We start from the raw sequence: 21,433 nt of genomic DNA, 5'->3' as shown, positions 1-21,433 counted from the left end.
TCAATGTCCCACTCAATTATCGGTTTTCTATACACCCGTTGAATTCAAGCAAGTTCGCACAAATTTTAGCATCACGCACATTCAGAATACATCTTGACACGCTTGCAGTCTTGTTTTCTATATTTCACCTCATTCCCTTTGTTCTATCACGTAAATATATGTGTGTACGCTCGTGGATATATGTGCCGTTGCAATGTACTCGTACACAGTTTGGAGTTTACGATGATCTTGTTCTAATGGAGAGAAGAGAGTTGGTGAAACAGTAATAAAGTTTAACGATCGTAACTAACCTTATACAGTATCCCATTCGGGAACTTGGATGTATTCACTTTATATCCTAACATGAAGTGTATTTCCCATTTGACACGCAATATATATACGCAATATTAACGTATATTTATGGAGGATTTTAACGCCGGAAATGCATCAATAGGCAGATCTTGATCGGGCCCAACGACAATCTGGAAAATGGGGGTGTGTAAAGAAACGGTGGAAAATGGTGATTATCTTGGGAAATCACTTCCCGTCCGTTCGGAGATCCGAAATTCGAGCACGAGCGCTTTCAGAGTACAATGATAAGCGCGCGCGGAAAATATGTTGAAGGGAATTCCAGTGATTAAGGGATCGGAGTATGAAATGAAATTTAGCGGTATTATGAATAATCCTCATCCACTGGCATAAGCGACGCTAGCCTCGACTCGAATCCTCGTTTAAATGCGACTCGGTGAAGTCACTGACGTCCGAAACATCATGGCTTTTGTGGGACAGTTGATGCCGCAATGCAGAAGCGTATAATGGACGAGACATTCTTCGTTGCCGAGAGCAGGGAGAAGGGCTGAGGGGGACGGATAACGAAGAGAAACGTTTGCAATCTGACGGGTACATTTATCAATGCTCGCCAAGTTTGGTAAACGCTCGCTAAACCGTGATGCTCCATGCGCGTATTATTCTCATTACAATATGTTTTATCGCAGATCGAATTCCTGGTTTTATTAAGCGAGAAGAGCCGAATAAAATATGTTAATCAAGTGGAGAGAGAGAGAGAGAGGAGACGATGGACTGCCAAAGTTTTGCTCGTCTCTAGCGTCCAGCTTGCCTGAAAGTAATAATTTCTTTGGTCGAATAACCTCAACATCGTTTCTAGGTAAAAATGGTAATTAATTAATTTCCAGCGTATGAAGTTTGTGTAAAGAATGTCCGTTGGTACAGACCACAGAAGAGAAATACCAATGATGAAAAAACCGCTCGTACACGAGACGAGTAATTAGCGGGAAAATATCGAGAGCCCAGAATAGTTAGACCGGTTGGTTCTTTTGTACATTGTGCACGTACAGAAAAAAAAGAAAGAAAGAAGAGGTTGGGAGCGAGGATTTTTTCTCTCCTGTTTTTCTAGGCTTACCCTCTTCACCCCCATCGGCGCTGTTTCACAGCCTTTCTCCGATGGTCACCGAGTCATTCCTCCGCGTTTCTATAAATATCGTCTCGAGTCGCACTCGCCCAGACCAAGTTAACTCTGACATTGGCGCCAATCTGATTCCGTGCCAAATTGGATTAGCTTTATTCCCACCGAGGGCGTGTGTGAGAGCGAGGGAGAAAGAGAGAGAGAGAGAGAGAGAAAAAAAACAAAGATAGAGAAGCAAAAATTCTTCACAGGATTCTTGTAAGTGCGACGAAAAATTCTTTTCCACAGGCATTCCAAAAATGTTGTTCGGTAACTTTGGTACTTTTATTTCTGTAACGTACTTTCGAAACTTCTTAGGATCGCGACTATTGCGAGCCTGATCAAACCGAGGAGTTGTCATTTTTGTAAAGGCAAACTCCAGCGCAGTTTTCTTTTGACTTGACTTTTGCTTTTGATTATATTATATTGTAAGAAGAACAAGTGAACGGGGCTGAGAAAGGTCGACCGTACGAGGTAGAGGCAGCCCTTCGCCCTCTACCGAATTCGAACTGTGCCATGTTTTATATTTTCATTATTTTTCGTACCCTAATCTTTCTTTTCACTTTGACAGACATATGGCACACATCTTTGGGCACCATGTCGAATTCAAAGTGCCAAGAGTCCGTCAAGGAGACATACGGAAAGGACCATTCCCTTTTCCACGGTTATATTATACGAGCGACACCCCTTCTCATGTCGGTCCGAACATCCTTCCATTTTTTTGTACCCTTCGTACGTATACCAGTCCCGCTAAAATGATCGGTTTGGTTTTTCTTCGTTTTTTCCACTATTCTTCTGCGCTCCTGCTTTTTCTGGCTTCCACGAGAGAACGTCTGTTCTGTTTCATCCCCATGTGCCCAGACTCCACTCTGAGAGGTCCCCGAACGTGATTTTCTCTCGTTCTTGTGTTTATATACGTGTATCATCCTGGCGTTTCACCGTCTCGTTTTACAGCTGAGAAAAAAAAACGAAATCTCGTGGATACACTTGAGGGGGAATTGGAACGCGAAGAATATATGAATATCAATAAAAGTCCTATTCTCCGAGGCTCGTAAAACATTGGAAGATTGATCAAATAATTTATCTTGCGTTGTGTTCGAGATAGAGAAATACGAGAAAAAATAGAATCGAAAGCCCATTGTAGTATTTCTTGAAAGTATTTTTCGTGGGTATGCCACACGAAACGAATTCGTTCGTTTACGCGTGATATTCAATGCGAGAAATGGATGGAGGAACTTGGAGAAGTCAAATATTTCATTTTGTGGGCCAAATGAAAGGACGAGGATGAAATTTTATTCTTCAACACGCACGAATCCTTGTTTTCTTCCGATACATGATGAGATTCTCGAATCGCAGTCGTCGACTCTGCGGCCATATGAACGTTTGCTGTCCTCCTGCCTCCCTTCGTCCGTCCCTTTCTAATACCCTAAAGGGAAATTAATCAAAATTCAACATGTCCTGCGGTTGGAAATCCCTTGAGTATATTTGGCTGACAACCCCGGCGACTCTTGAACCGGCCTGCGGTGCTGCCTTATTTGATAGAGCAGGCAGAGGTCATCTCAATAAAGCTGCCTCTGCAAAACGAAGCTTCAAAGATCAGAGGATTACTCGGATTTTATTCGAATGCTGATGGGCGAATCTTCCACTTTAGTAATTATTTTCATCTTAATGTAATCACTGTAATGAGATTCGTGATGTAAGGGATGAATATGAAAAAAAGCTGTACCTTCGAGAAACACATGTCCGAGTACCAGAACGAGGAAAGAGAAATGAATTATTCAGTTCCCCCGAATCCAAGCTCGGATTCATGCTGTCCTCGCTCTCTCGCTCTCTCTCTCTCTCTCTTTCTTTCCTCCACTCCCTCGGAATCTTCACCGGCCTCTTACACTCATGTAGAAACGCAAAACCGACACGATGCTCGTCCCTCGGCGTATCTCTGCTTTCTCCCCGAGATCTTTAACCTCTCTAACGTGTCCTCCGCCAACAGGAATAATAATCGTGAACGGGCGGTATGGAGAAAAGAGAGAGGGAGAGAGAGAAAGAAATTTTAAGTACCCACTTGCGCGGTTTCCCTCGTCTCTCATCCCCTTTTATCGTGCGCCCTATACGCCTCGTGGTTCTCGGCCTCGCGTAGCTACTTACTTTTCTAGCACGCAACGAGATGCTTTAACGCATAATTAGTTGGAAAACTAATTTAACCGCATCAATATTCATAGCGTCATTCGTGAGGGTTGGAAAAATAGAGAGAACGGGATTTTCAGGCTGTGAGCCAAGCGACACTGACGAGAAATTCGTGAACCCGCGCTGTGAGCTCCCACTTTCGAGAATTCCAACATAGCATTTTAATAACTATTCAACATTTATTTGTCCATCGGTGGATATAAATCCTTCCAAAACTTAACGTAGTTCGATAGCCAAGTGCCGCATAAAAAATAGGGTGCGCAGCCCCCTTTCTGTGTGAACATTATTCGTTGTGAAATATGTCCCGAAAATCCTTCAAATTACCATTAATTATTAGTAAAAAAATATATGCTTACGATATTTTACTGAAATTTCATAATTGCTCGTGATTTTGGAATTTTTATATTTGTTCTTTTGCCCCTGCTAGAATACATCTTCATGCCGTATGCACATATACGAGCATACAAATGAACGCTCAGAAGCGCGTCAATCGTGACAACATTGTACACAGGCAACTGTTTCTTCATTGCCCGTCTCATTCGACGCAGCGTTGCCCTGTCGCGAACCTTGAAATTTTCCCACTCAAATTTTCATACAATTTTTATTACAATAAATTTTTTTTCAAAAACTAGACGGTAGATCATGTTTTTTTTTTTTTTTTAATTTTTCTTCGGAAGATACTCTAACACTGTGTTTTTTAAAATCAAAATCGTAAGAACCGTTCTCGAGTTATTTCGGTTGACATTTTTCGTTTGACTATTACCATGTGTTCGGATGGGGAAACCACAGAACTTTAAATTGCAATATTTGAAAAACTAAACGGCAGAACTACTTTTTTTTTAATCGATTCGTTAGATTTTTCTGCGCGACATATATTTTTTTCAAAATTTTCGTCAGAAATCGGGTTTTGGTAATGAACAACCTCAACTGAGAGTTATAATCGTGGAATATTCGCCATTCTAGAAATTCGTTTTAGAGCCAATGCAGGAAGGGCATTCATTTACAGAGTCATTTTCACATTTGACACGTCAGTGAATATCGATGGACGTATCATACCAGCACCGAATTATTCGTAAGCTCACGGGCATTAGAGCGTTTCGTTGTATCCGTATCACGAAACACGTGTGTTATGGATATCATTACAGGAATAGATTCGCTAATTGTGTCACATATCCTCTCCCATTCAGTCCCGAATTTCCGACTCGTATTATCCGTTCCATGCAATAATTATCTTTGCATATATATTATTTGTAACGCATCGCTAATTGGCTAGCCCAGCATCAAGTAATTATCTTTCGAGTTGGATAAGATCCACGTATTCTCTTATTCATGCGTCAATTATCGCAGACTGTTATTAATCACACAAACTCTCACAATCTGTAGCGATCCATCCGGCAATGAGGAAACTATCGCGTGGGGAAATTGAGATGCTCTATTTTATCCTTCAATTCCACATTGTCGGTTTGAGGCTCCTCTCATCGCTACAACTCTTGCCGGACGAACTATAGGATTAATGATGCTTGATACGAACGCGATAACCGCATTGCTCGCTCGAAATCTCCGATTAGACACGAATCGGGCACTACAACGCACGCGAGATATTCTGTATTATTCCGTAATTCCGTTAGTTATTAAACAGCTTTTATAGTTTCGGCAGTCTCCCCGTACAAGTGCGACTGTGATTCGGTTTAACACGCGCTTCGTCGTATATTGCTAACGTGCGAATAGAAAAAGGGAAGCAGAGAAATAGGGTCGGTGAAGACGGAAGAAGAGATCGACAGGGGCGAGATGATTAGAGGCTATTTCTGTGAGGAGCCTCGAGGACCCAGCAAGGGAATAGCCCTCCTTATTCGGGTGTTGTACTTCTACGTAGATTGAAGTGGAGCCTCGCGAAAACAAGCTGATTTCGCGGAGCTTTAGATCGGTAACGAGAGGAGGTTGACCCGGGCGAACCGGATACAGGAAGATCCACCGAAATAGGTATACGCCAGGACGGGCAGATCACAAGTGCCCATGTATATAGATGTATGTCCACGAGGACGCGGAGGAAAACTCGAAGCGCGGGTGGTTGATACGGGAGGAAGTGAACTAAAGGAGCACCGAAACTTGGCATTGGCTCCAGATTTCAGTTGTCCAAGACCAAAGAGGGTTAGGGAATTGGCACGAAATGTATAGAGAGGCACGGAAGCGGAACGGCGCAGACTGCCTGAGCTATCGCTCTTTCTCTTTCTCCTTCTTCACTTCTCCATAAATTCAGTCTGCTTTTCCTGCTTCTATCTCCCCTTCTGCTCGTGCTATAGAGCAGTTTCTCTCTCTCGCTTTCTCCCCTGCATCCAGTCTTGCCCGTAGTCTTTACCTCGTAAGGAGGTCGAGCCGGATGTCTTCGGGCCAGCACCAGTCTGTGTTCTCTTCGCTCCCGAAACGGACATTGATCCAATCTCGCGTCCTGGTCTCTTGGTAGCCATAGTCGCGCAACTTCCATTCTATTTTCGCATCCGCCATAACTCATTTGCGCTTTCGATTTGCGGCTCATTAACTCCGCGCTGTTACCAGAGAGAGGGAAGAAAAGGTGAAGAACCAGGAGGTTGTCAATCGATGCAAAGACCGGGACGATAACGATCGATGCGGCAGGGTGGCCTGGATGCTGGATCCTGGATTACTAGCCGTGTCGACGGATGCACTATTTCTTGCTCCAATCTCAATATGAAATTAATTCATAAAGGATTATCGGTCGATCGCATGCGAGAACAGCATTGTTTATCTAGCCAGGAGTTGGCCGGAACTTGCTGTCAATGCTGGTCGGATGGAAGGAAGGCCTAGGATCAACCAAGAGTCCGAGCCATCTTACCATAATCTCGGATTGCAGAGGCGGGCTTAATATATACGCCCGGAGCTTTGAATCGATGCTATAGTTCTCTTCAAGACGGGATTATCTCCTGGCACATACAATGCAAAGCGGATATGGGCAACTTGCCCTTTTTCGTCTGGATTTTCAGAACTTTTATACGCATCATGGACGGACCCGTGTAAAGGTCAATCCTTTCGAAACGGGGCTAACATCTAGAGGGATCCGGACTCAAACGCAGTGAGCTCTTTTCCACGATTCGTCCACGTGCAACGAAGCTGACTGCGAGGAACAGCACCGGAAGGATGTTCCAGGAGGTCCAGGCTACTCCGCACGGATCCTCAGATCTTATCGATCGGAAGTGGGAAAACTCGTCGTTATAAATGCCGATCACGCGCTAGGATAGGAGAACTTCTCTACTGGAATACATAGAAGGAAGCTAAAGTTGCTGTGTTGAAATCGCGTGCTCGCTTGCCGCTGGATTTGGTGAAAAGGAAGTCTGAAGGTGGAGCGAGGAACGATCCATCGGTCTTCATACAGGTTGTCCCAAAAATCGACCAGGCACGACTTTTAAAACACTTCGTATCTAAGCCACTTCCGTTCCAAGCTTTGCACCTCGCTCCTTCCTCCACTCGCGACACAACTCCGCTCGATTTTCTTCTTTCAATTCGTCAGCGCAAACTCTTTCTTTTACGTTTTCCACATCTCTTTTCCAATCCTTCGTTTCTCCATCCTTCCCCGAGATAAAACAAGTTTTACAAGAATGTTTTGATCACCATTGTCTGCAAATGGATCTACGGCGAGGAGAATTCCTCTCCCACTCGCGTCGCTCTTCTATGAGAATACAAAGAATATTTTACTATATGCGCCCTTTAGGGCTGTGTGGACCCATTGTACAGGATCAATAGGATCTTCTTAATCCAACTGCTCGTTACCGGCTGCTGCGTTTACATCGCGCCTTGCTTGACCTATTAACTAAGCCAATGAAATTTCTGAAGACAGAGGAAACGACGAAAGCCCGTGTTTCCATCCTCCCCTGCCCCTTCCCTGTCCCCTTTCCTTTTCGTCTATCATGGAATGCAGTTTCTCCGACTTCCGGTTCTTCGTCACAGAAATGAAACGAGAAACTCTCCAGATCCTTGTTAATCTATCCATCCTTCTTTCTCTTCCAGTCAGTCCCTCCTCCCCGCTCTCTCTCTCTCTCGCCGTCTACCTCGCAATTTCTCACTCCATCACCTCTCGCATCGTTTCTCGTTATCGAACCTCGAATAATCGTATTTATTTCTTTCCGTTTCATCGAACTCGAATGGAATCGTTAGCACGAGAGATACGCCGCCAGTCGGAGCATCGTTGCATTTTAATACTATTATTTTGCTGCGAAGAAAATAAATATATTCGTCGATTCAATAATAACAATTTCCAACTCATTCCACACTTCCCACTGGATAAAAAAGTCCAATATGTTAATAAGAATGAAAAAAATGTGTGTGTATATATAATGATATATACCCGATCAGTTGGAATTCAATCGTACCGTTGCGATTCAATTCGCCGAGATAAAATCCAACGCGAAAATTAATATTCGAATTTATGCATGCGGATATCTAACTTTTTACGCTCGGAATATTCAAATTTATATTGCAATAAGTACTGCTGCCTTTATACTTTGTCATGATTATTACGGAGGCGGGGCATTGTTTTCGAACTAGTTTAATGGCAAAAAAAGAGATAATCGTGAGGAGGGTGAAGGGACGAGACCCGAATTGCAGTCGCACGACTCAAAGGATCGACTTGTTCGTCCATCTCCGTATGCTTCGCATCTTCCACGAGGTAGCTTGTAATCGTAAATGATGAGGTTCATTACGCTCCTCTACACGAAGCAATAACGTATTACCATAATGTTGCTTTAAATCATTCAGTAGGAAATTGACCTGCTGCGTTCCATTACAACGAGTTTCAGAGAGACCTCGTTTGCCGAAAGTCCACGCGTACCAAAGAGGAAATGAAAAATAAATAAATGCCTCCGGGGCAGGTATACGTGTTTGACTATACGGGAGCCTATCGTCGTTAAATAAAAAATCGATGGACTCGGTGCACTCGTGCATTTCGATGGACCGTTTTTTTGTCATACTTTTGCTATGAAATTTCGTTAGTCCGGTGTATCCATAAAATCACATTTTTCTCTCTCCACCAACCTCCCAACGAGATATCAAATTTAATTTCTTTTTTTTTTCCTACAGCGATTTGCTTTCCAGAATTTTGCGCGAATGATTAATCGAACCAATTCCGTAGTGAATATTTCTATGCGCTCTTTCAACTTAATTGTTATGAAAAGTCACTATGATAGTGCAATATTTCAAAAATATCGCCGCTTGTATCATGAAAATGATAAAAAACTAAAGAGCACTCGTCATAACGAGCCTTACACAACTTTTAAAATAAAACTAACAATATCTATTTTCTATTTTCTCTCTTTTCATGTCTTCTTCGCGGACGTTCCATGGATTCTCATCGTAAACATGCACGTCATTACTATTCGAACTGCGATTGGTGATGGGTAACGTTAACATCGGAACACTTGGTGACTGGTCGCTATGCAAAAACCATGAAATTTTGATCACTCGCATGCTCCATTCTCGTTGTTCGTGATTTAATACAAATGGATACATTTTGATTCGTCGAAAATACAATTGGCGATAAAATGCATGAAATCAAACGCTCTGGCGTACATTCGCGTTGACACGATGAATTTTTCTAATGTCGCGAAATCATGCGTGCGGATGATGATGTTGTAACGATCCGTTGTTAATGCAACTTGCGCCTTCCGGTCTGTATCGTTAATGAAATCACAATGTTCCATTTGGTCGTCCGCTCGAATGTCATTTGCAATTCACTGATGTGAATTTTCGTCGGCATTCGTTCACCAATTTGATTTCCATTCAACGTCATTTTCATTCAATGTCTTGATTTTATTTTCTTTTTTTTCTTCTTTTTCTCTTTGCTCCTCTTTCGTTCTGCTATTTCTCTTGAATATTCAGAGATTTTGTCAGGCACCCTGAAGACTTACCAGAGAGCTGCATGCGACGAGGAGACTTTGTCTCTCAAGTGTCCTCCCGGTACGACGATTTCCGTCGCGGTTGCACGTTACGGAAAAGCCAGCGAGGCAGCGCCCGGAAGATGCAGTACCGCAAAACCACCTCAAGCCTCCCAGATCAACGAGACTTGTCTGCTATCGAAAACTCTTCAGGTACGTTATCAAAACCGTGACACTTAATTTACCCCAATAATAAAAAACTAAAGAGTTTTTCATTTTCAATCTTCACTCTCAATTGATGGAGGAAACCGAGTCGGTTTATTGTGGCTTCTCATAGATTGAATCCTTTGCTGTAATTAATTGGAAAAAACAAAAAACTGATAGAAAGTTTTGGTTCCATTGATAATAAAAAAAAGAGCAGTGGCTCATATTTTCCTCATTGACCTTTGAATTACACTCGTTCAAAATCTTTTTTCGAAACCCAACTACGTTTCGTTCTCTCGTTTATTTTTGTATTGTTTCTCCGCATCGTTTTTTTGTTCTCGTCAATAGTTCGTCTGAGCGAGCTTTGTGATGTTGGTATTCTCGTTATTTTTTCGGGTCATGTCCACTGGGCAGCCCCCCTCAATACCGCAGGGTAAAGCAACCGAAACATTTTGTGCAAGTATTCATATTTTTTGTCAACCTTTCGAATGGACTTCGTCGCCAGTTATTCTGTCGAATATCAAAGAGCTGAAAAATATTTGTGAGCAACGTTTAGTTGGAGTTATAATTATACTGAATGCGTGGATGATAAGCCGATGATTTACTGCCTGCAATTATATTCAGCTGAGGATCTCTGAATGCTCAAAGACGTCATCAGACTGTATATTTCCGAGATTAACGAATCACTGCCACTTCACAAAGTGTACACTTTCATTTTCGCCGAGTGAGAATTGAGGAGAGAGATACGACTGAAATGCTGATTCATCGTGTCTTTGATAAATGAACATTGATGTGATCTCAAATGACGATGATAGATGCACCCGAAACTGGAATCCAGAGGACTCGTGAGGACAAGCAGAGAGGCAAATTCACGCAGAGATCGAATCGAGTATTAGTGGATGTTGCGGTTATGCGGGCTCGTGGACGTGTTGAGGCTTACGTGATAGAGAAAGAGACAGAGGGAGAGAGAGGCAGAGAGAGTGACACAGGGAGAAAGACAGAGAAACCGAGACATTTACAGAGGGTTGTGCATAGTAATCGTTTCTCTGCGATCACAAGGGTTTGCCCTTTGTCTACTAAATGGGTGATTTAGGCAATCGAGAAGTTTCGAAATTAAACTAACCCCAGCTCAATTTCATCTAAAATCTCTATTTCGAATAAGGAGTAAATGCAAGCGTAATTGGAGCAAATGATCAATCGAATTGCTGCGAAGAAAAGACTACTTTTTATGCTCCATCGGTATAAGACCTTAACGTGGTAAAAGAATTACCCAAGTATTTTCAGCTGCCCACTGAGCCTTCAACAGTGAGGATCAATTAAGTTGTCCACATGAGTGTAAAGTGGCAGAATGGAAGCTTTTAAGAAGGCTCTCGATGCTTTTCGTATCGTGACTCCAAAGTTACCAAGCTTTCGAGAAATTTTTCCTTCGAGCATCAATCGCAACACTGAATCATATAAATATGTGTATATAAAAGTAGGAGCCTATGGAGTGTGCGTCGTAAAGCATTCGTCGAGCTGGCGAATGGGCCAAGAGCGGTCCATCTGGACCAGATATTCTTTTCAGAGTTCACTTATCGCAATATCGATTTCATATTTTACGTGCCACTGAAGATTGAGTACGTGAGAGATTCCATTGTACGTGTATCACAAATAAACTTCCCATTTCATTGCCCCATTTCACCAACATAAAGGGTGTCGACTAACATTTTTTTTTTTTTTCACTTCACATCCAGAATATTTATCTATCCGAAGAGTTTACATTGCTGCATAATTGGAGGAATTATTGAGCCGGAAAAATATCTTACAATGGGAATGTTGAGTACAAATAGACGAAGGTAGATTTTTACTGGAGCATCGCAGGATCCAATGGACTGTTTTTTCGAATCAATTTTTGCCATCTAAATGACACGTATCCATGTCGACAGAAACGATTTAAAAAAGTGTTATTCGCCAATGATCGGGAATATCTTTTGTTATAGGGAAACGAAAAAAAAAACTTCACGGATATATTGAATTAAGGAAAAAAATCGCATTCGCTTTCGAGCTGACCATGATAAATCGTATCGCTTTCGTCGAGAAAATTGATCTATCGTGTTACTCAATGATCGGACCGTGGGACGCTAACGATCCGTGAGGCGGAAACGATGACGTGACGAAGATTCGAGACCAATGTGCAACTTATATCTATCTTTCAAGTTTCTCTGAATGAACGATCGCGCAGCCTGTCGTTTGAGGAGTCTTCATCGTGATCGATGCTTCGATGGCCCAGGGACCCGACGCCCCTAACTTCCGATAAATGTTTAAAAGCCATATTTTCATCATCATTATTATCAATTACCATCTGAGGGCTCGAACGTGAGGAAATCATTTTTTTCTTATTCCCTTTAATTCGAGAACTTGACGAACTCGCGCACCAACTTCGACTCTTTGAGCTTGTTCAGCTATTCGGAAACGACCTTTTCACAAGAACCTCGTAAATCGTGTTTTTTTATAGTGCCGTCTATTTAATACCCCGAAATTCGTGCAACTATTTTTTTTTTCTCATTTAGGATTTAACTGATAAACATCTTGAAGAATTGTCAGTTGAAAAGTGTATTAGAAAAATACATAATTTCAAGCCTTCCTCGAATCCATACGTCAAATGAAAATAATTCAATCATTCTTGATATCGCTTGCCTGTATTTGAGGAAAATGTCTATTACCGTCAGCGCTCGTTCCATTCCTTGCAGCCCGTTCGCACCTACTCCGCTATCTTGCTCTTTCTCTTTCTCGTGGCAAAGTGGAAATTCGATTGGATGTTGGAACGTGACTGAATCTCATAACAAGCTCATTCCCCGAGCTACAATACATGAGCATAATCAGGCGAAGTAATTTTAGACCGAATTTCAAACGAATATTCATCAAGAAGTATTAAACTCGATATCCTCGTTACACTACAGTGTATGCGTAGTTGAATCACTTGGGTATGCCAACGAAATGTTATATCACTCGGTACTTATCTCGAACACTAATCGACGCGGAATTAATTATCCGATGTATGCACATAAGTCATCAATCAAACGTTGGATCCTCGATACTTGCACTTACAAAGAAAGATAAATGATGCTGGAAGCCACGACTCCGCGTATGATGAAAACATTACCGTCTGCTTCTCCTTCAACGGGCTCATAACGATTAATTATTATGGAAGAGAAAAAACGTCTTTTTTACCACTAGGATTTAGGAAATGTGATGAAAGTTATGAAAATTTCTGTGATGATACGAAAAAGATGTGTTTTTCTCACTCGAGTTTTACTCTATTTGAATTAAAGGGAAAAGGCCCTCCAGACGACAGGTTTTTAAAAAATTTTTTTACAAAAAAATCATACTCGTATTCGACAGCACAGAAGAAACATATTTTGAAAAAAAAGCGTGATCAAAGTTATCGTTCTTGTAGAGTTAAAAGCCATTTACATAATGACTCAAACTTAACCTGTGTGATGTCAGGAGCATTATTGTCAATGTTGTAAATGAATTTTTGAAACGAAAAAAAACAAAATGTAAAAAATTCGAAAAAAACTTGGCTCTACTGTAAAAGGAAAATAACGTTGACATCATTAAATTTGAAGGGTCGTCGTTCCATAAGTTTTGAAGGAAAGGTATTAATTAAAGAAGCTTCCAGTCTTTCGCGATTGAAGGGTAAATTGCGTAGCACAGAATCCTCACGCGAATTTTATCGACGGAGTTGCGAGCAGGAGCACATTTACGAACTGTGCACCAAAGCTCACGTCACTAACGTCACTAACGTGCCAGATTTTTCCTCGCTGATGAGAAGCAAAGAAAATAGTCGAAAAGGTAAAAAAGCCACGATAGTACACAGAAAAAAGGAAGACTGTAGAATCTGAGCAGGAAACGACACGGAACCGGAAATTGCTATTCCACTGTTTGAGACGTCGTAGATCTCGTGTCAATATCTCCTGACTCAGGAGGACAGAATTTTCCTCAGTCTTTCATTCTTGTTAGTGTCTTTGACTTCATCATCCAGAAATCACGATCACGATACGGTATCCATAAATATATTTTCAAAATGCAGCAGTAGCAGCACATGTCATTTTTTTCCTCCACGTTGATGTTTCCGATTGTCGCATTCCACAACAATATCCCTGAATTTAATATCCCACTGGGTGTATTCCAAATCACCATTTCGGATAGCATTAATTTCACTTAATTACTTAATGCTAATTAACATAAGCCCGAGCATTCATAATAGCTCGAGTGATTGATATTTATGGCATATATGCATAACTAACGAGATTCTTGCTCGTAGTATTCGCTGTTACAGATAGTAGTATCCATCTGTCAGCATCAGAGAAACTGCAAATTCAACACTAGTCCAGAAACCTTTCAGGCTGATCCCTGTCCAGGATTGCCAAAGTACATAGAGGTCGCCTACAAATGCCGTCCCTGTAAGTACATTTGCTCGATAAACATTCGGACTCTCGAGATAGCTTTTTCATAATTAAAAATACGTTTAAAAATAGGTATAAATTTTGTACTGACAAGACTGACCCAAGAAGAGATTTTCAGTGATTTCAAAGTTTTTTTCACTACTTATTAATAAAAGTATATTGATAATATCACCCAACATCTGTCGGTGGCATGTGCTTTTTCCCTGCGAAAATCGTGATGAAAAGAAAAACGGTTGGAGGAACACGGAACGCAGTCTGGTGAGCTTTTGTGACTCTCTGGAATTCTTTATTGAACGAGTCACACCGACGAGGACGAGGACCACGACGACGACGACGAGGACAAATGTTACACACATTTACACCAATTCCTTTACCCTCGATATTTTTACTTTTCCTTCGCGCCCTCCTCCCAGCCTTTTTTCTTTATTCTCTCATGTCGTTGGCTTGATTGCAATCTCGGTCATTTATATCACAAGAATCGCGCAGGTAAAACGCCCTCGAGATTTCGTCACAGCACCATTTTTTACTCGATTGTTTTTTTTTCATTACGCATTTTCAAAGCCTTCTCAAACCGTTTTTTAAGTAATATCGTTTTTTTTAATCGCGTTATATACAAGTTACAATGCTGACGAATGCTTGACGAAAATGAGAAATCATAGAGCACATGCGCAAATAAAATACAAAGATATACCGCAGCGGTGCGAAGACGGGCGAGAAATAAATTGGGTAAAACGTTGGCGGTAGCAACAGCTTTAAATCGAGCTCTCGATACATCAAGCAGCGAGCTACGAATGGACAAACAACTCTCGTGAATTTATATACTTGGACTCAACGCAATTTCCTCCTATATTGCAATACTATCTACAGGACAGTATTCGGATGTGCTCTGGCACACGGTAAACTGCGACGGTCGTACAGTAATATAAACACAGGTATAGCAGGGCTATATAACACACAGTACGTGACACAGTGTGTCGCATTTCCTCACATAATATATATATATATTTGTTGAAACCCGCGGAGAGGCTGGAAGGGCTTAGAAACGCGAAAGTTTCGAAACTCGGTTGCGTCTATAAATCTCGGAAGTCAATAAAGTTCGATACCCGTAAAACACTTTGTCTGATATACTCGATCGTTCGTAAGAGGCTCCTCTGTATATACAGCTTAAGGATGCATTACGATGTAAGTCAGTACACAAAATTACTGGATTAACTATTTTTTTTTATTTTTTTATTTTTTTTTTTTTCAATGCTACTCAATTATTTAGGGAATATTCTGAAAAACTGAAACGGAATTCGAGATGAACATTCTTATATACTGGTCTCATAATGAAAAACGAAAAAGATCATTTCGATATTTTAAAGACGAATAGAGGATAAAAATTGTTTGGTTTATATCCTCCGATTTCGCCTTCTTTGTCTATGTTTATATGGCTGCGTTCTTTCATGCGATCGCGCAATCGAACCGACGTACAAAACGGCCTTTGAAGCTTGATGAATTTTCACCAGTTTTTCCTATCGTTAAGCCCCCCCGGGGGGATCTGTCTCTCATGATCGTTCATCCCGTCTGTGTTCGTAGTCCGTGTGCGCGACGAAACACGATGTTGCCGATAGCGCGTGTTAATATTTCGTTAGTATCCGAATCCCAAATAGAGACTGGCCGGGAAGAAGGGAATAAGCGGAAAATTGTCGGAGTTTGAAAAATGAATGGGTTTCAATATATTTCGTGGGATTCAAATGTTTCTCTGTTATTTTTTGTTATTTATAGATGAATTTCGAAGCAAGGTTACTTGCGAAAACGAAGTGGCGAATTTGTTCTGCAATCCTGGAAAGAGGGTCGCGATCTTCAGCGCCTTTTACGGAAGGACTAAATACGAATCGGTCCAGTGCACTCAGCCGGATGGGGTCGAGGACGAGAGTAAGTAAAATATCTTCTGACCCGTATATATGCTTATGCCTCGATGAAAAGTCTGATTACGTATCGCCTGATAAAAGTCGAAGGTCGCATGTACTTCTTATGATCTACTTTACCGAAGTATCTGCCGAGGTCCCCGCGACTCACCGGATACTCGAGCTCGTCATTCCCCCGAGATATAAAGTACCATCGCGAATGGTCACGGCTGTTGCTACGGGTGCGAAAAAAAATAGCACTTTGAGATCCCGGGGGTTCATTGGGCGCGTTGACCCTTGAAAGGCTGCCGCACAGCGTACGCGACGTGCGTGCGCGACAGAAATCTCTCTTCCTCCATTCGGGCTACAGATTACGTGTATCCATATACGGGAGTTTCCATGGAATACCAGATTCTGTTACGTGACGAGAACACATCGATGAATCCCTCTGGTCCCAGGGCAAGTTTCCCACTTGAAGAATCTCACACGAACGCGTCGAATAAGCGAGGAGAAAAAAAGGAGTTTGACAAAAGTGCTGACCCGTACAGGATAAAAGACTCGGAGGGAAACAAGACTTGAAAAAAATATAATGAAATCTGCCCTCACTGTTGCTCTACAAAGGAAGCTCTGTCATTAAATACCAAAGGTAGAAAATAACGAAGAAATATCGAGGAAATTTCATCGCAGCGTATTCGATTTTTTTTTTTTCTTCAAGCCGAAGCCTTAATCAAAGGGTCTCGCATCGCCAAGCAAATGAGCATGAGAAACTTACGATCTCTTGATCATTAACGAGCCCATGTTGCATCAAAAGAAACGAATTCCTATGAAGAAAAACAAAGGCGGATGAAGATTTTTTATGATCCTCGGACATCGCGCGAGGTCAAGTCGTCTAAAGTCGTGGAGAGGTTATTCAGATGTTTGGTCCTCAAAGAAATTTTAAAGAAATCACACGAGACTTCAAAGAAATACTGCCGTACCTGCAACATTCTTAGAATGTATTCTCCCTCCTTGTTCTGTCTCATCCCTGCTTCGAATTACAGACTACGCTGACGAGAGTCGACGCGTATCGATTGTCCAAGAGCAACCATCACAAAGCTTCTTTTCAAGCGAAGACATACCCGGAAGCTCATTTTATCGGGGCAGGGCAGCGCTCTGATAAAAACCAATATTGCTTGGATACCAAAGGGGGGAGGAGAAAAGTAGACAGAGACAAAGAAGGGAGCGAGAGAGAAACCAGAGAGAGACGACGACGACGACCCTTACAAGTATTACGTGTGGTAACGAGTACTCGTTAACGTTTTTTTTCCATGCTTTCGCCTCCCGATGCATAAGAAGCGAATCGAAATGTTCTGAAAGTGCACGAAGTTGTATTTGCGTTCTTTCAACCCCGGATCCGACGTCGGGCCCTCTTCGGGGAGATGTCGTTTAACGGTGAGCAGAAAATGAGGCTGGATCAGCGAAACAGATATCGTCCGAGGACAAGAGTCGTTATTCTCGGAAACCAATTTTTCTTTCGTGCCTTTCAATGTATGAAAAGATCGCCTTTCCCCGTCAAGCCTCATGCGCAAGGGGATGATATATTTCGTGCGAGTTCCATGCACGTATCGAAAAGAAGTCCGGATGCATGTGTTATAATGGAAGCCGTGAATCACAATGGCCGGCTCTCGCTTTGGAGAGCGCCATCCGGCCAGTCACAGATGGAAAGTTTTTCTGCGAAAATGTGGAAAATACTGGAAAAGCACGCGCAGGTGGATGCAGAGAGCCTTGAACGAAAAAAGCACAGTTATCGGCTCTTCGCGAGTGTGATAAACGTCGCGTTGGAATATCTATGCAAAATACATTCCACCCGGCAAACTGGCGATACATTGTAGTCTTCAGGAATTGATTTCAAAGACTGCCGCATGCCAATGACCACACCGCTTCTCGTGAACCAACGCTATGGAAAGTTTCGTCCGTCCTGGCGAGAAGTTTTCAACGACAAGACTAATTCGAAAGTCGTATATTATCGAATCACAAAGAACGACGATGTTCTCGCGATATTTCTGCATGAAATTCTACCGCGATCATTAAGACTGTTACCAAATGTATTTTTTCATATTTCGTTGACCTTTTCCAGCATGCGTGGCATCTTACGCAACAGAGACGGTCAGGAGGATGTGCCACGGAAAGAGGAAATGCGCGGTGTACGCAAACAGCTCAACGTTCGGTGAACCCTGCAAACCGGACAGCAGGACATATCTGAAAATAGTCTACACGTGCGGTGAGTGGTGACACACTGTGAGAAAAGAATTTTTAGTAATTAGTCTGTCATAGGGATGATCCTTAAGTTGTTCGGAAGTCTCAGATCGTATTTTTTGTTTGGCAAAATCACTTTTCGTCGAGAGAGCTTTCCAGCGTCATTATCCTTCCTCCCTCGAAGCCTTGGAACTCGTACATACGTATACATAGATTGGAGGCACAGAAGGAAGGGCTAAGAGTCGTCTTTCAGTAAAGTTTCGCGAACCTCCAACCGCTGACCTGGAATAATCGTTGAGCGAGAGGCCGCGGGAGGAAGGAGAGCACGAATTATAATTGGATTCGGTGCGACTACCCACAAGTGGGAGAGAGAGAGAGAGAGAGAGAGAGAGAGAGAGAAGGAAGGGTGGAGCTGGAGAGATACATAAACGGTTATCTCTGTCGCGGGTAAGCCATCACACCGGGAAAGGAGATTCACTAATGTTCAAAAAGTTCATGGCTCGGATATATACTCGCGAGAGGAAGGCGTCGTGTGCTTACCAACCGGATACTCACCGAGTGTAAAAGCCTAAAAAATTGTCGCGAACCACAAGATATCGTTACGAGTGCCAAGTTTTCCGTGGCGCTGGCTAAGTGAGCTTAGGCAAGCGGAACAAAACAGCCTCGTTTTTCATCTGTACAGACACACGAAATACGTCGCTTTTTTCCAGGCGCGGATTTTTTCATGCGATCTATTAGGATGGCCCTAATTTGAGACCTCATTTTCCAACGACGCGTCCATAAAGGAGCGTCTCCCTTTGAAATCTGCGGGATCGGCTGGTCCGAAGTTTTTCACGGACTGCTTAACTGATTTCTCCTTCGAGTCGACAGTTTTTGTTTTCCACCAGATAAAATAGATGCCAAAGAATATCTCTTCTATTCTCAAGCACTTCCGGCTACCGAATTCAACGGGAATAAAAACAACCAGCGGACTACATCGAGGGGTTTTTTGCAATAAAGACCAGCAAATCTCTGGTACGATTTTTGAATATTTATTGTCTCTGTTATTCCTGATAAATACAGGAATATGTGATTCTTCGTCCTCCTCGAATCTTCGTGGCTTTCCGAGCCGCAGGAATATCGAGAGGCTCTTCGTTTTCTGTTACAAAGATGAAATCTGTTTGGAAACTCGAGCTAGTGTACGTGCTACCATAGTTAGGAAATTTTCTCTAAGCCGACACAGATATACAGTTATAGATGCATAACTGCGACAACTTTATCTCGAGGATTTTTTACACCGGGTTTTCTGTCTTCGGGTCCTTCGCTCCGGGGGTCCTTGGATTCGATCGCGCGCGGTTCATAGTGGAAGAAGAGAGTATGAGAAGGTACGCCGGAGAGGCAATATCTCGAAGGAAGTTGGCGCGACCCTCACGTGCGCCCACGCGTTCAAAAACTCGCGCAATCCCAATCACGAATCCGTTCGGCCGTAGCGAGAAAATCCAATCTTAGCAAGAACTCGCTACGTATACGTACGAGCGATTGTGCCGCCGGTGTGCCTCTCGCGTTCTACCTCCGGGACCGAGTACATCCAACAGACCGAGGAATAAAAAGTAAAAAAAAATAATAATAATAGTCATAATAATAAGAAAATTTCGGGAGCTAGAGAGAAGAGGCAAACACGTTCGGAAGAAGAAATTCGGTTCTGATAGTCAATCCTCTCAGCATCCGTCTAAACCCCCATAGGAACATTTGACGGGAACGGAAAACGAGCGAGAGGAAATTTCACGTTTATCGAACGTAAGCCGCGCCTCGGTCCGAATATCCTCCTCCTTTTCCTCGCCACTAACGTTAAACTCACGTCGACGCAAAAGTATAAAACGAGAGAAGCGAGCACGTTGCAACGAGCAACCAAAACGTTTGCTCCCTTCGTACATGCGAAAAGCCTCATAACCGGATGATTGCTACGTCCATACGTGTGTGTATGAGTTTCGCTGCTCGCACCACCCATGAAAAACCCAACTTCCAATGTATGTTGCATTTTATCGTGAAATCTCACTCTGGGAAAGAGAGTGAACGCTTTCGGAGAATTTGTCGAATGAAATTGTTCTCTCTTCCCAAGTACCGATGTAAGCGAGGAGAAAATTCGCGTATGTGCGAGCCCGCTGATACCCTTGAGAAAGCCCCCTCACTCACTCAGCACTACGAATCTTATCGAAAAATCTTCAATCTTTATAAATGTCAGATATTTTCAAACGTACTGTGCAATTGCCACATCTTTTGACAAGGGAAAATAACAGAAATACACGAGCTTCGAACGTGTTCGCGATCGTCGGCAAAAGATTCGAATCGGCCCTCAATATCTCCGGAAGTATTCTAATCAATAAATCTATACGTTCAAACCAAATGGAACACAATTATTATCGTTATTTGACTTGAACTCTAGCCCGGAGCATTCGAGTTACGTGGAAAGGTCACAGTCAGCCAATCATAAACGCTGAAAAGTATTTACAATTGACACATCGCGTTCACGCCTCAGAACCCTACTTTATAAAAAGGAACTGTGAGAATAAGGGGAAAACTTATGAATTCGTGAAACTGATGGAAGTGAAGTTTTGACACTGTTTTTCCGTCATTCCCATTAATCGGCTATGACGTTGCACGTGGCTAAAGCCTCAAGCGATGGAGCCCGAATCAAACCACGACGTGAATGGAAAAGGAAAGCAGTGAACGTCGAGTGTTCTGAGTGAACCGTAAAAAGAAGTTTTCATGAGAACTTGAGTGAGTAAACGACAAATAATTAACTACCATGCGTGAGTCGTAGTTTCCAATTTGCTGCGATGGTTTCAACGAAGTCGAGATTCATTTATATTTATTTTTAAAAAATGCGAGCCAGAAGCAAAAGGTTGTTCAATAACAAGCCCCGATTTTTTACAGAAATTTTGAAAAAATATATCTCGCGCAGAAAAATCTAACGAATCGATTTAAAAAAGAAAGTAGTTCTACCATACAGTTTTTCAGACATTGCAAGTTAAAGTTCTGTGGTTTCTCCATCTGAACACATGGTAATCGTCAAACAAAAAATTTGTATCGAATGACTCGAGAACGGTTCTTACGAATCTGATTTTTAAAAAACAGCATGCTAGAGTATCTTCTGAAGAAAAAATTAAAAAAAACATG

At 42.2% G+C, this 21,433-nt stretch overlaps 2 protein-coding genes across 5 annotated transcripts in view; one reads left to right on the top strand and one right to left on the bottom strand.

Annotated features, from left to right (window-relative positions):
• Window positions 1-21,433, bottom strand: part of Teh1 (tipE homolog 1) — a 304,821-nt gene that overhangs the window by 216,019 nt on the left and 67,369 nt on the right. The window lies entirely within an intron of this gene.
• Window positions 1-21,433, top strand: part of LOC122413245 (protein eva-1 homolog C) — a 92,891-nt gene that overhangs the window by 50,123 nt on the left and 21,335 nt on the right. For 3 of the 4 annotated variants that reach the window (XM_043423458.1, XM_043423456.1, XM_043423459.1), the window contains exons 2-5: window positions 9,506-9,714; window positions 14,012-14,150; window positions 15,921-16,070; window positions 18,159-18,302. In XM_043423458.1, coding sequence (XP_043279393.1) covers window positions 9,506-9,714; window positions 14,012-14,150; window positions 15,921-16,070; window positions 18,159-18,302 — 642 coding nt within the window. The remainder of the gene's footprint in view (window positions 1-9,505; window positions 9,715-14,011; window positions 14,151-15,920; window positions 16,071-18,158; window positions 18,303-21,433) is intronic. The other variant, XM_043423457.1, reaches the window with a different exon arrangement.

The sequence above is a fragment of the Venturia canescens genome, chromosome 7 (genome assembly GCF_019457755.1).
Source record: "Venturia canescens isolate UGA chromosome 7, ASM1945775v1, whole genome shotgun sequence".
In the NCBI taxonomy this organism is placed as follows: domain Eukaryota; kingdom Metazoa; phylum Arthropoda; class Insecta; order Hymenoptera; family Ichneumonidae; genus Venturia; species Venturia canescens.
This window is presented reverse-complemented; position numbering and strand designations above follow the sequence as displayed.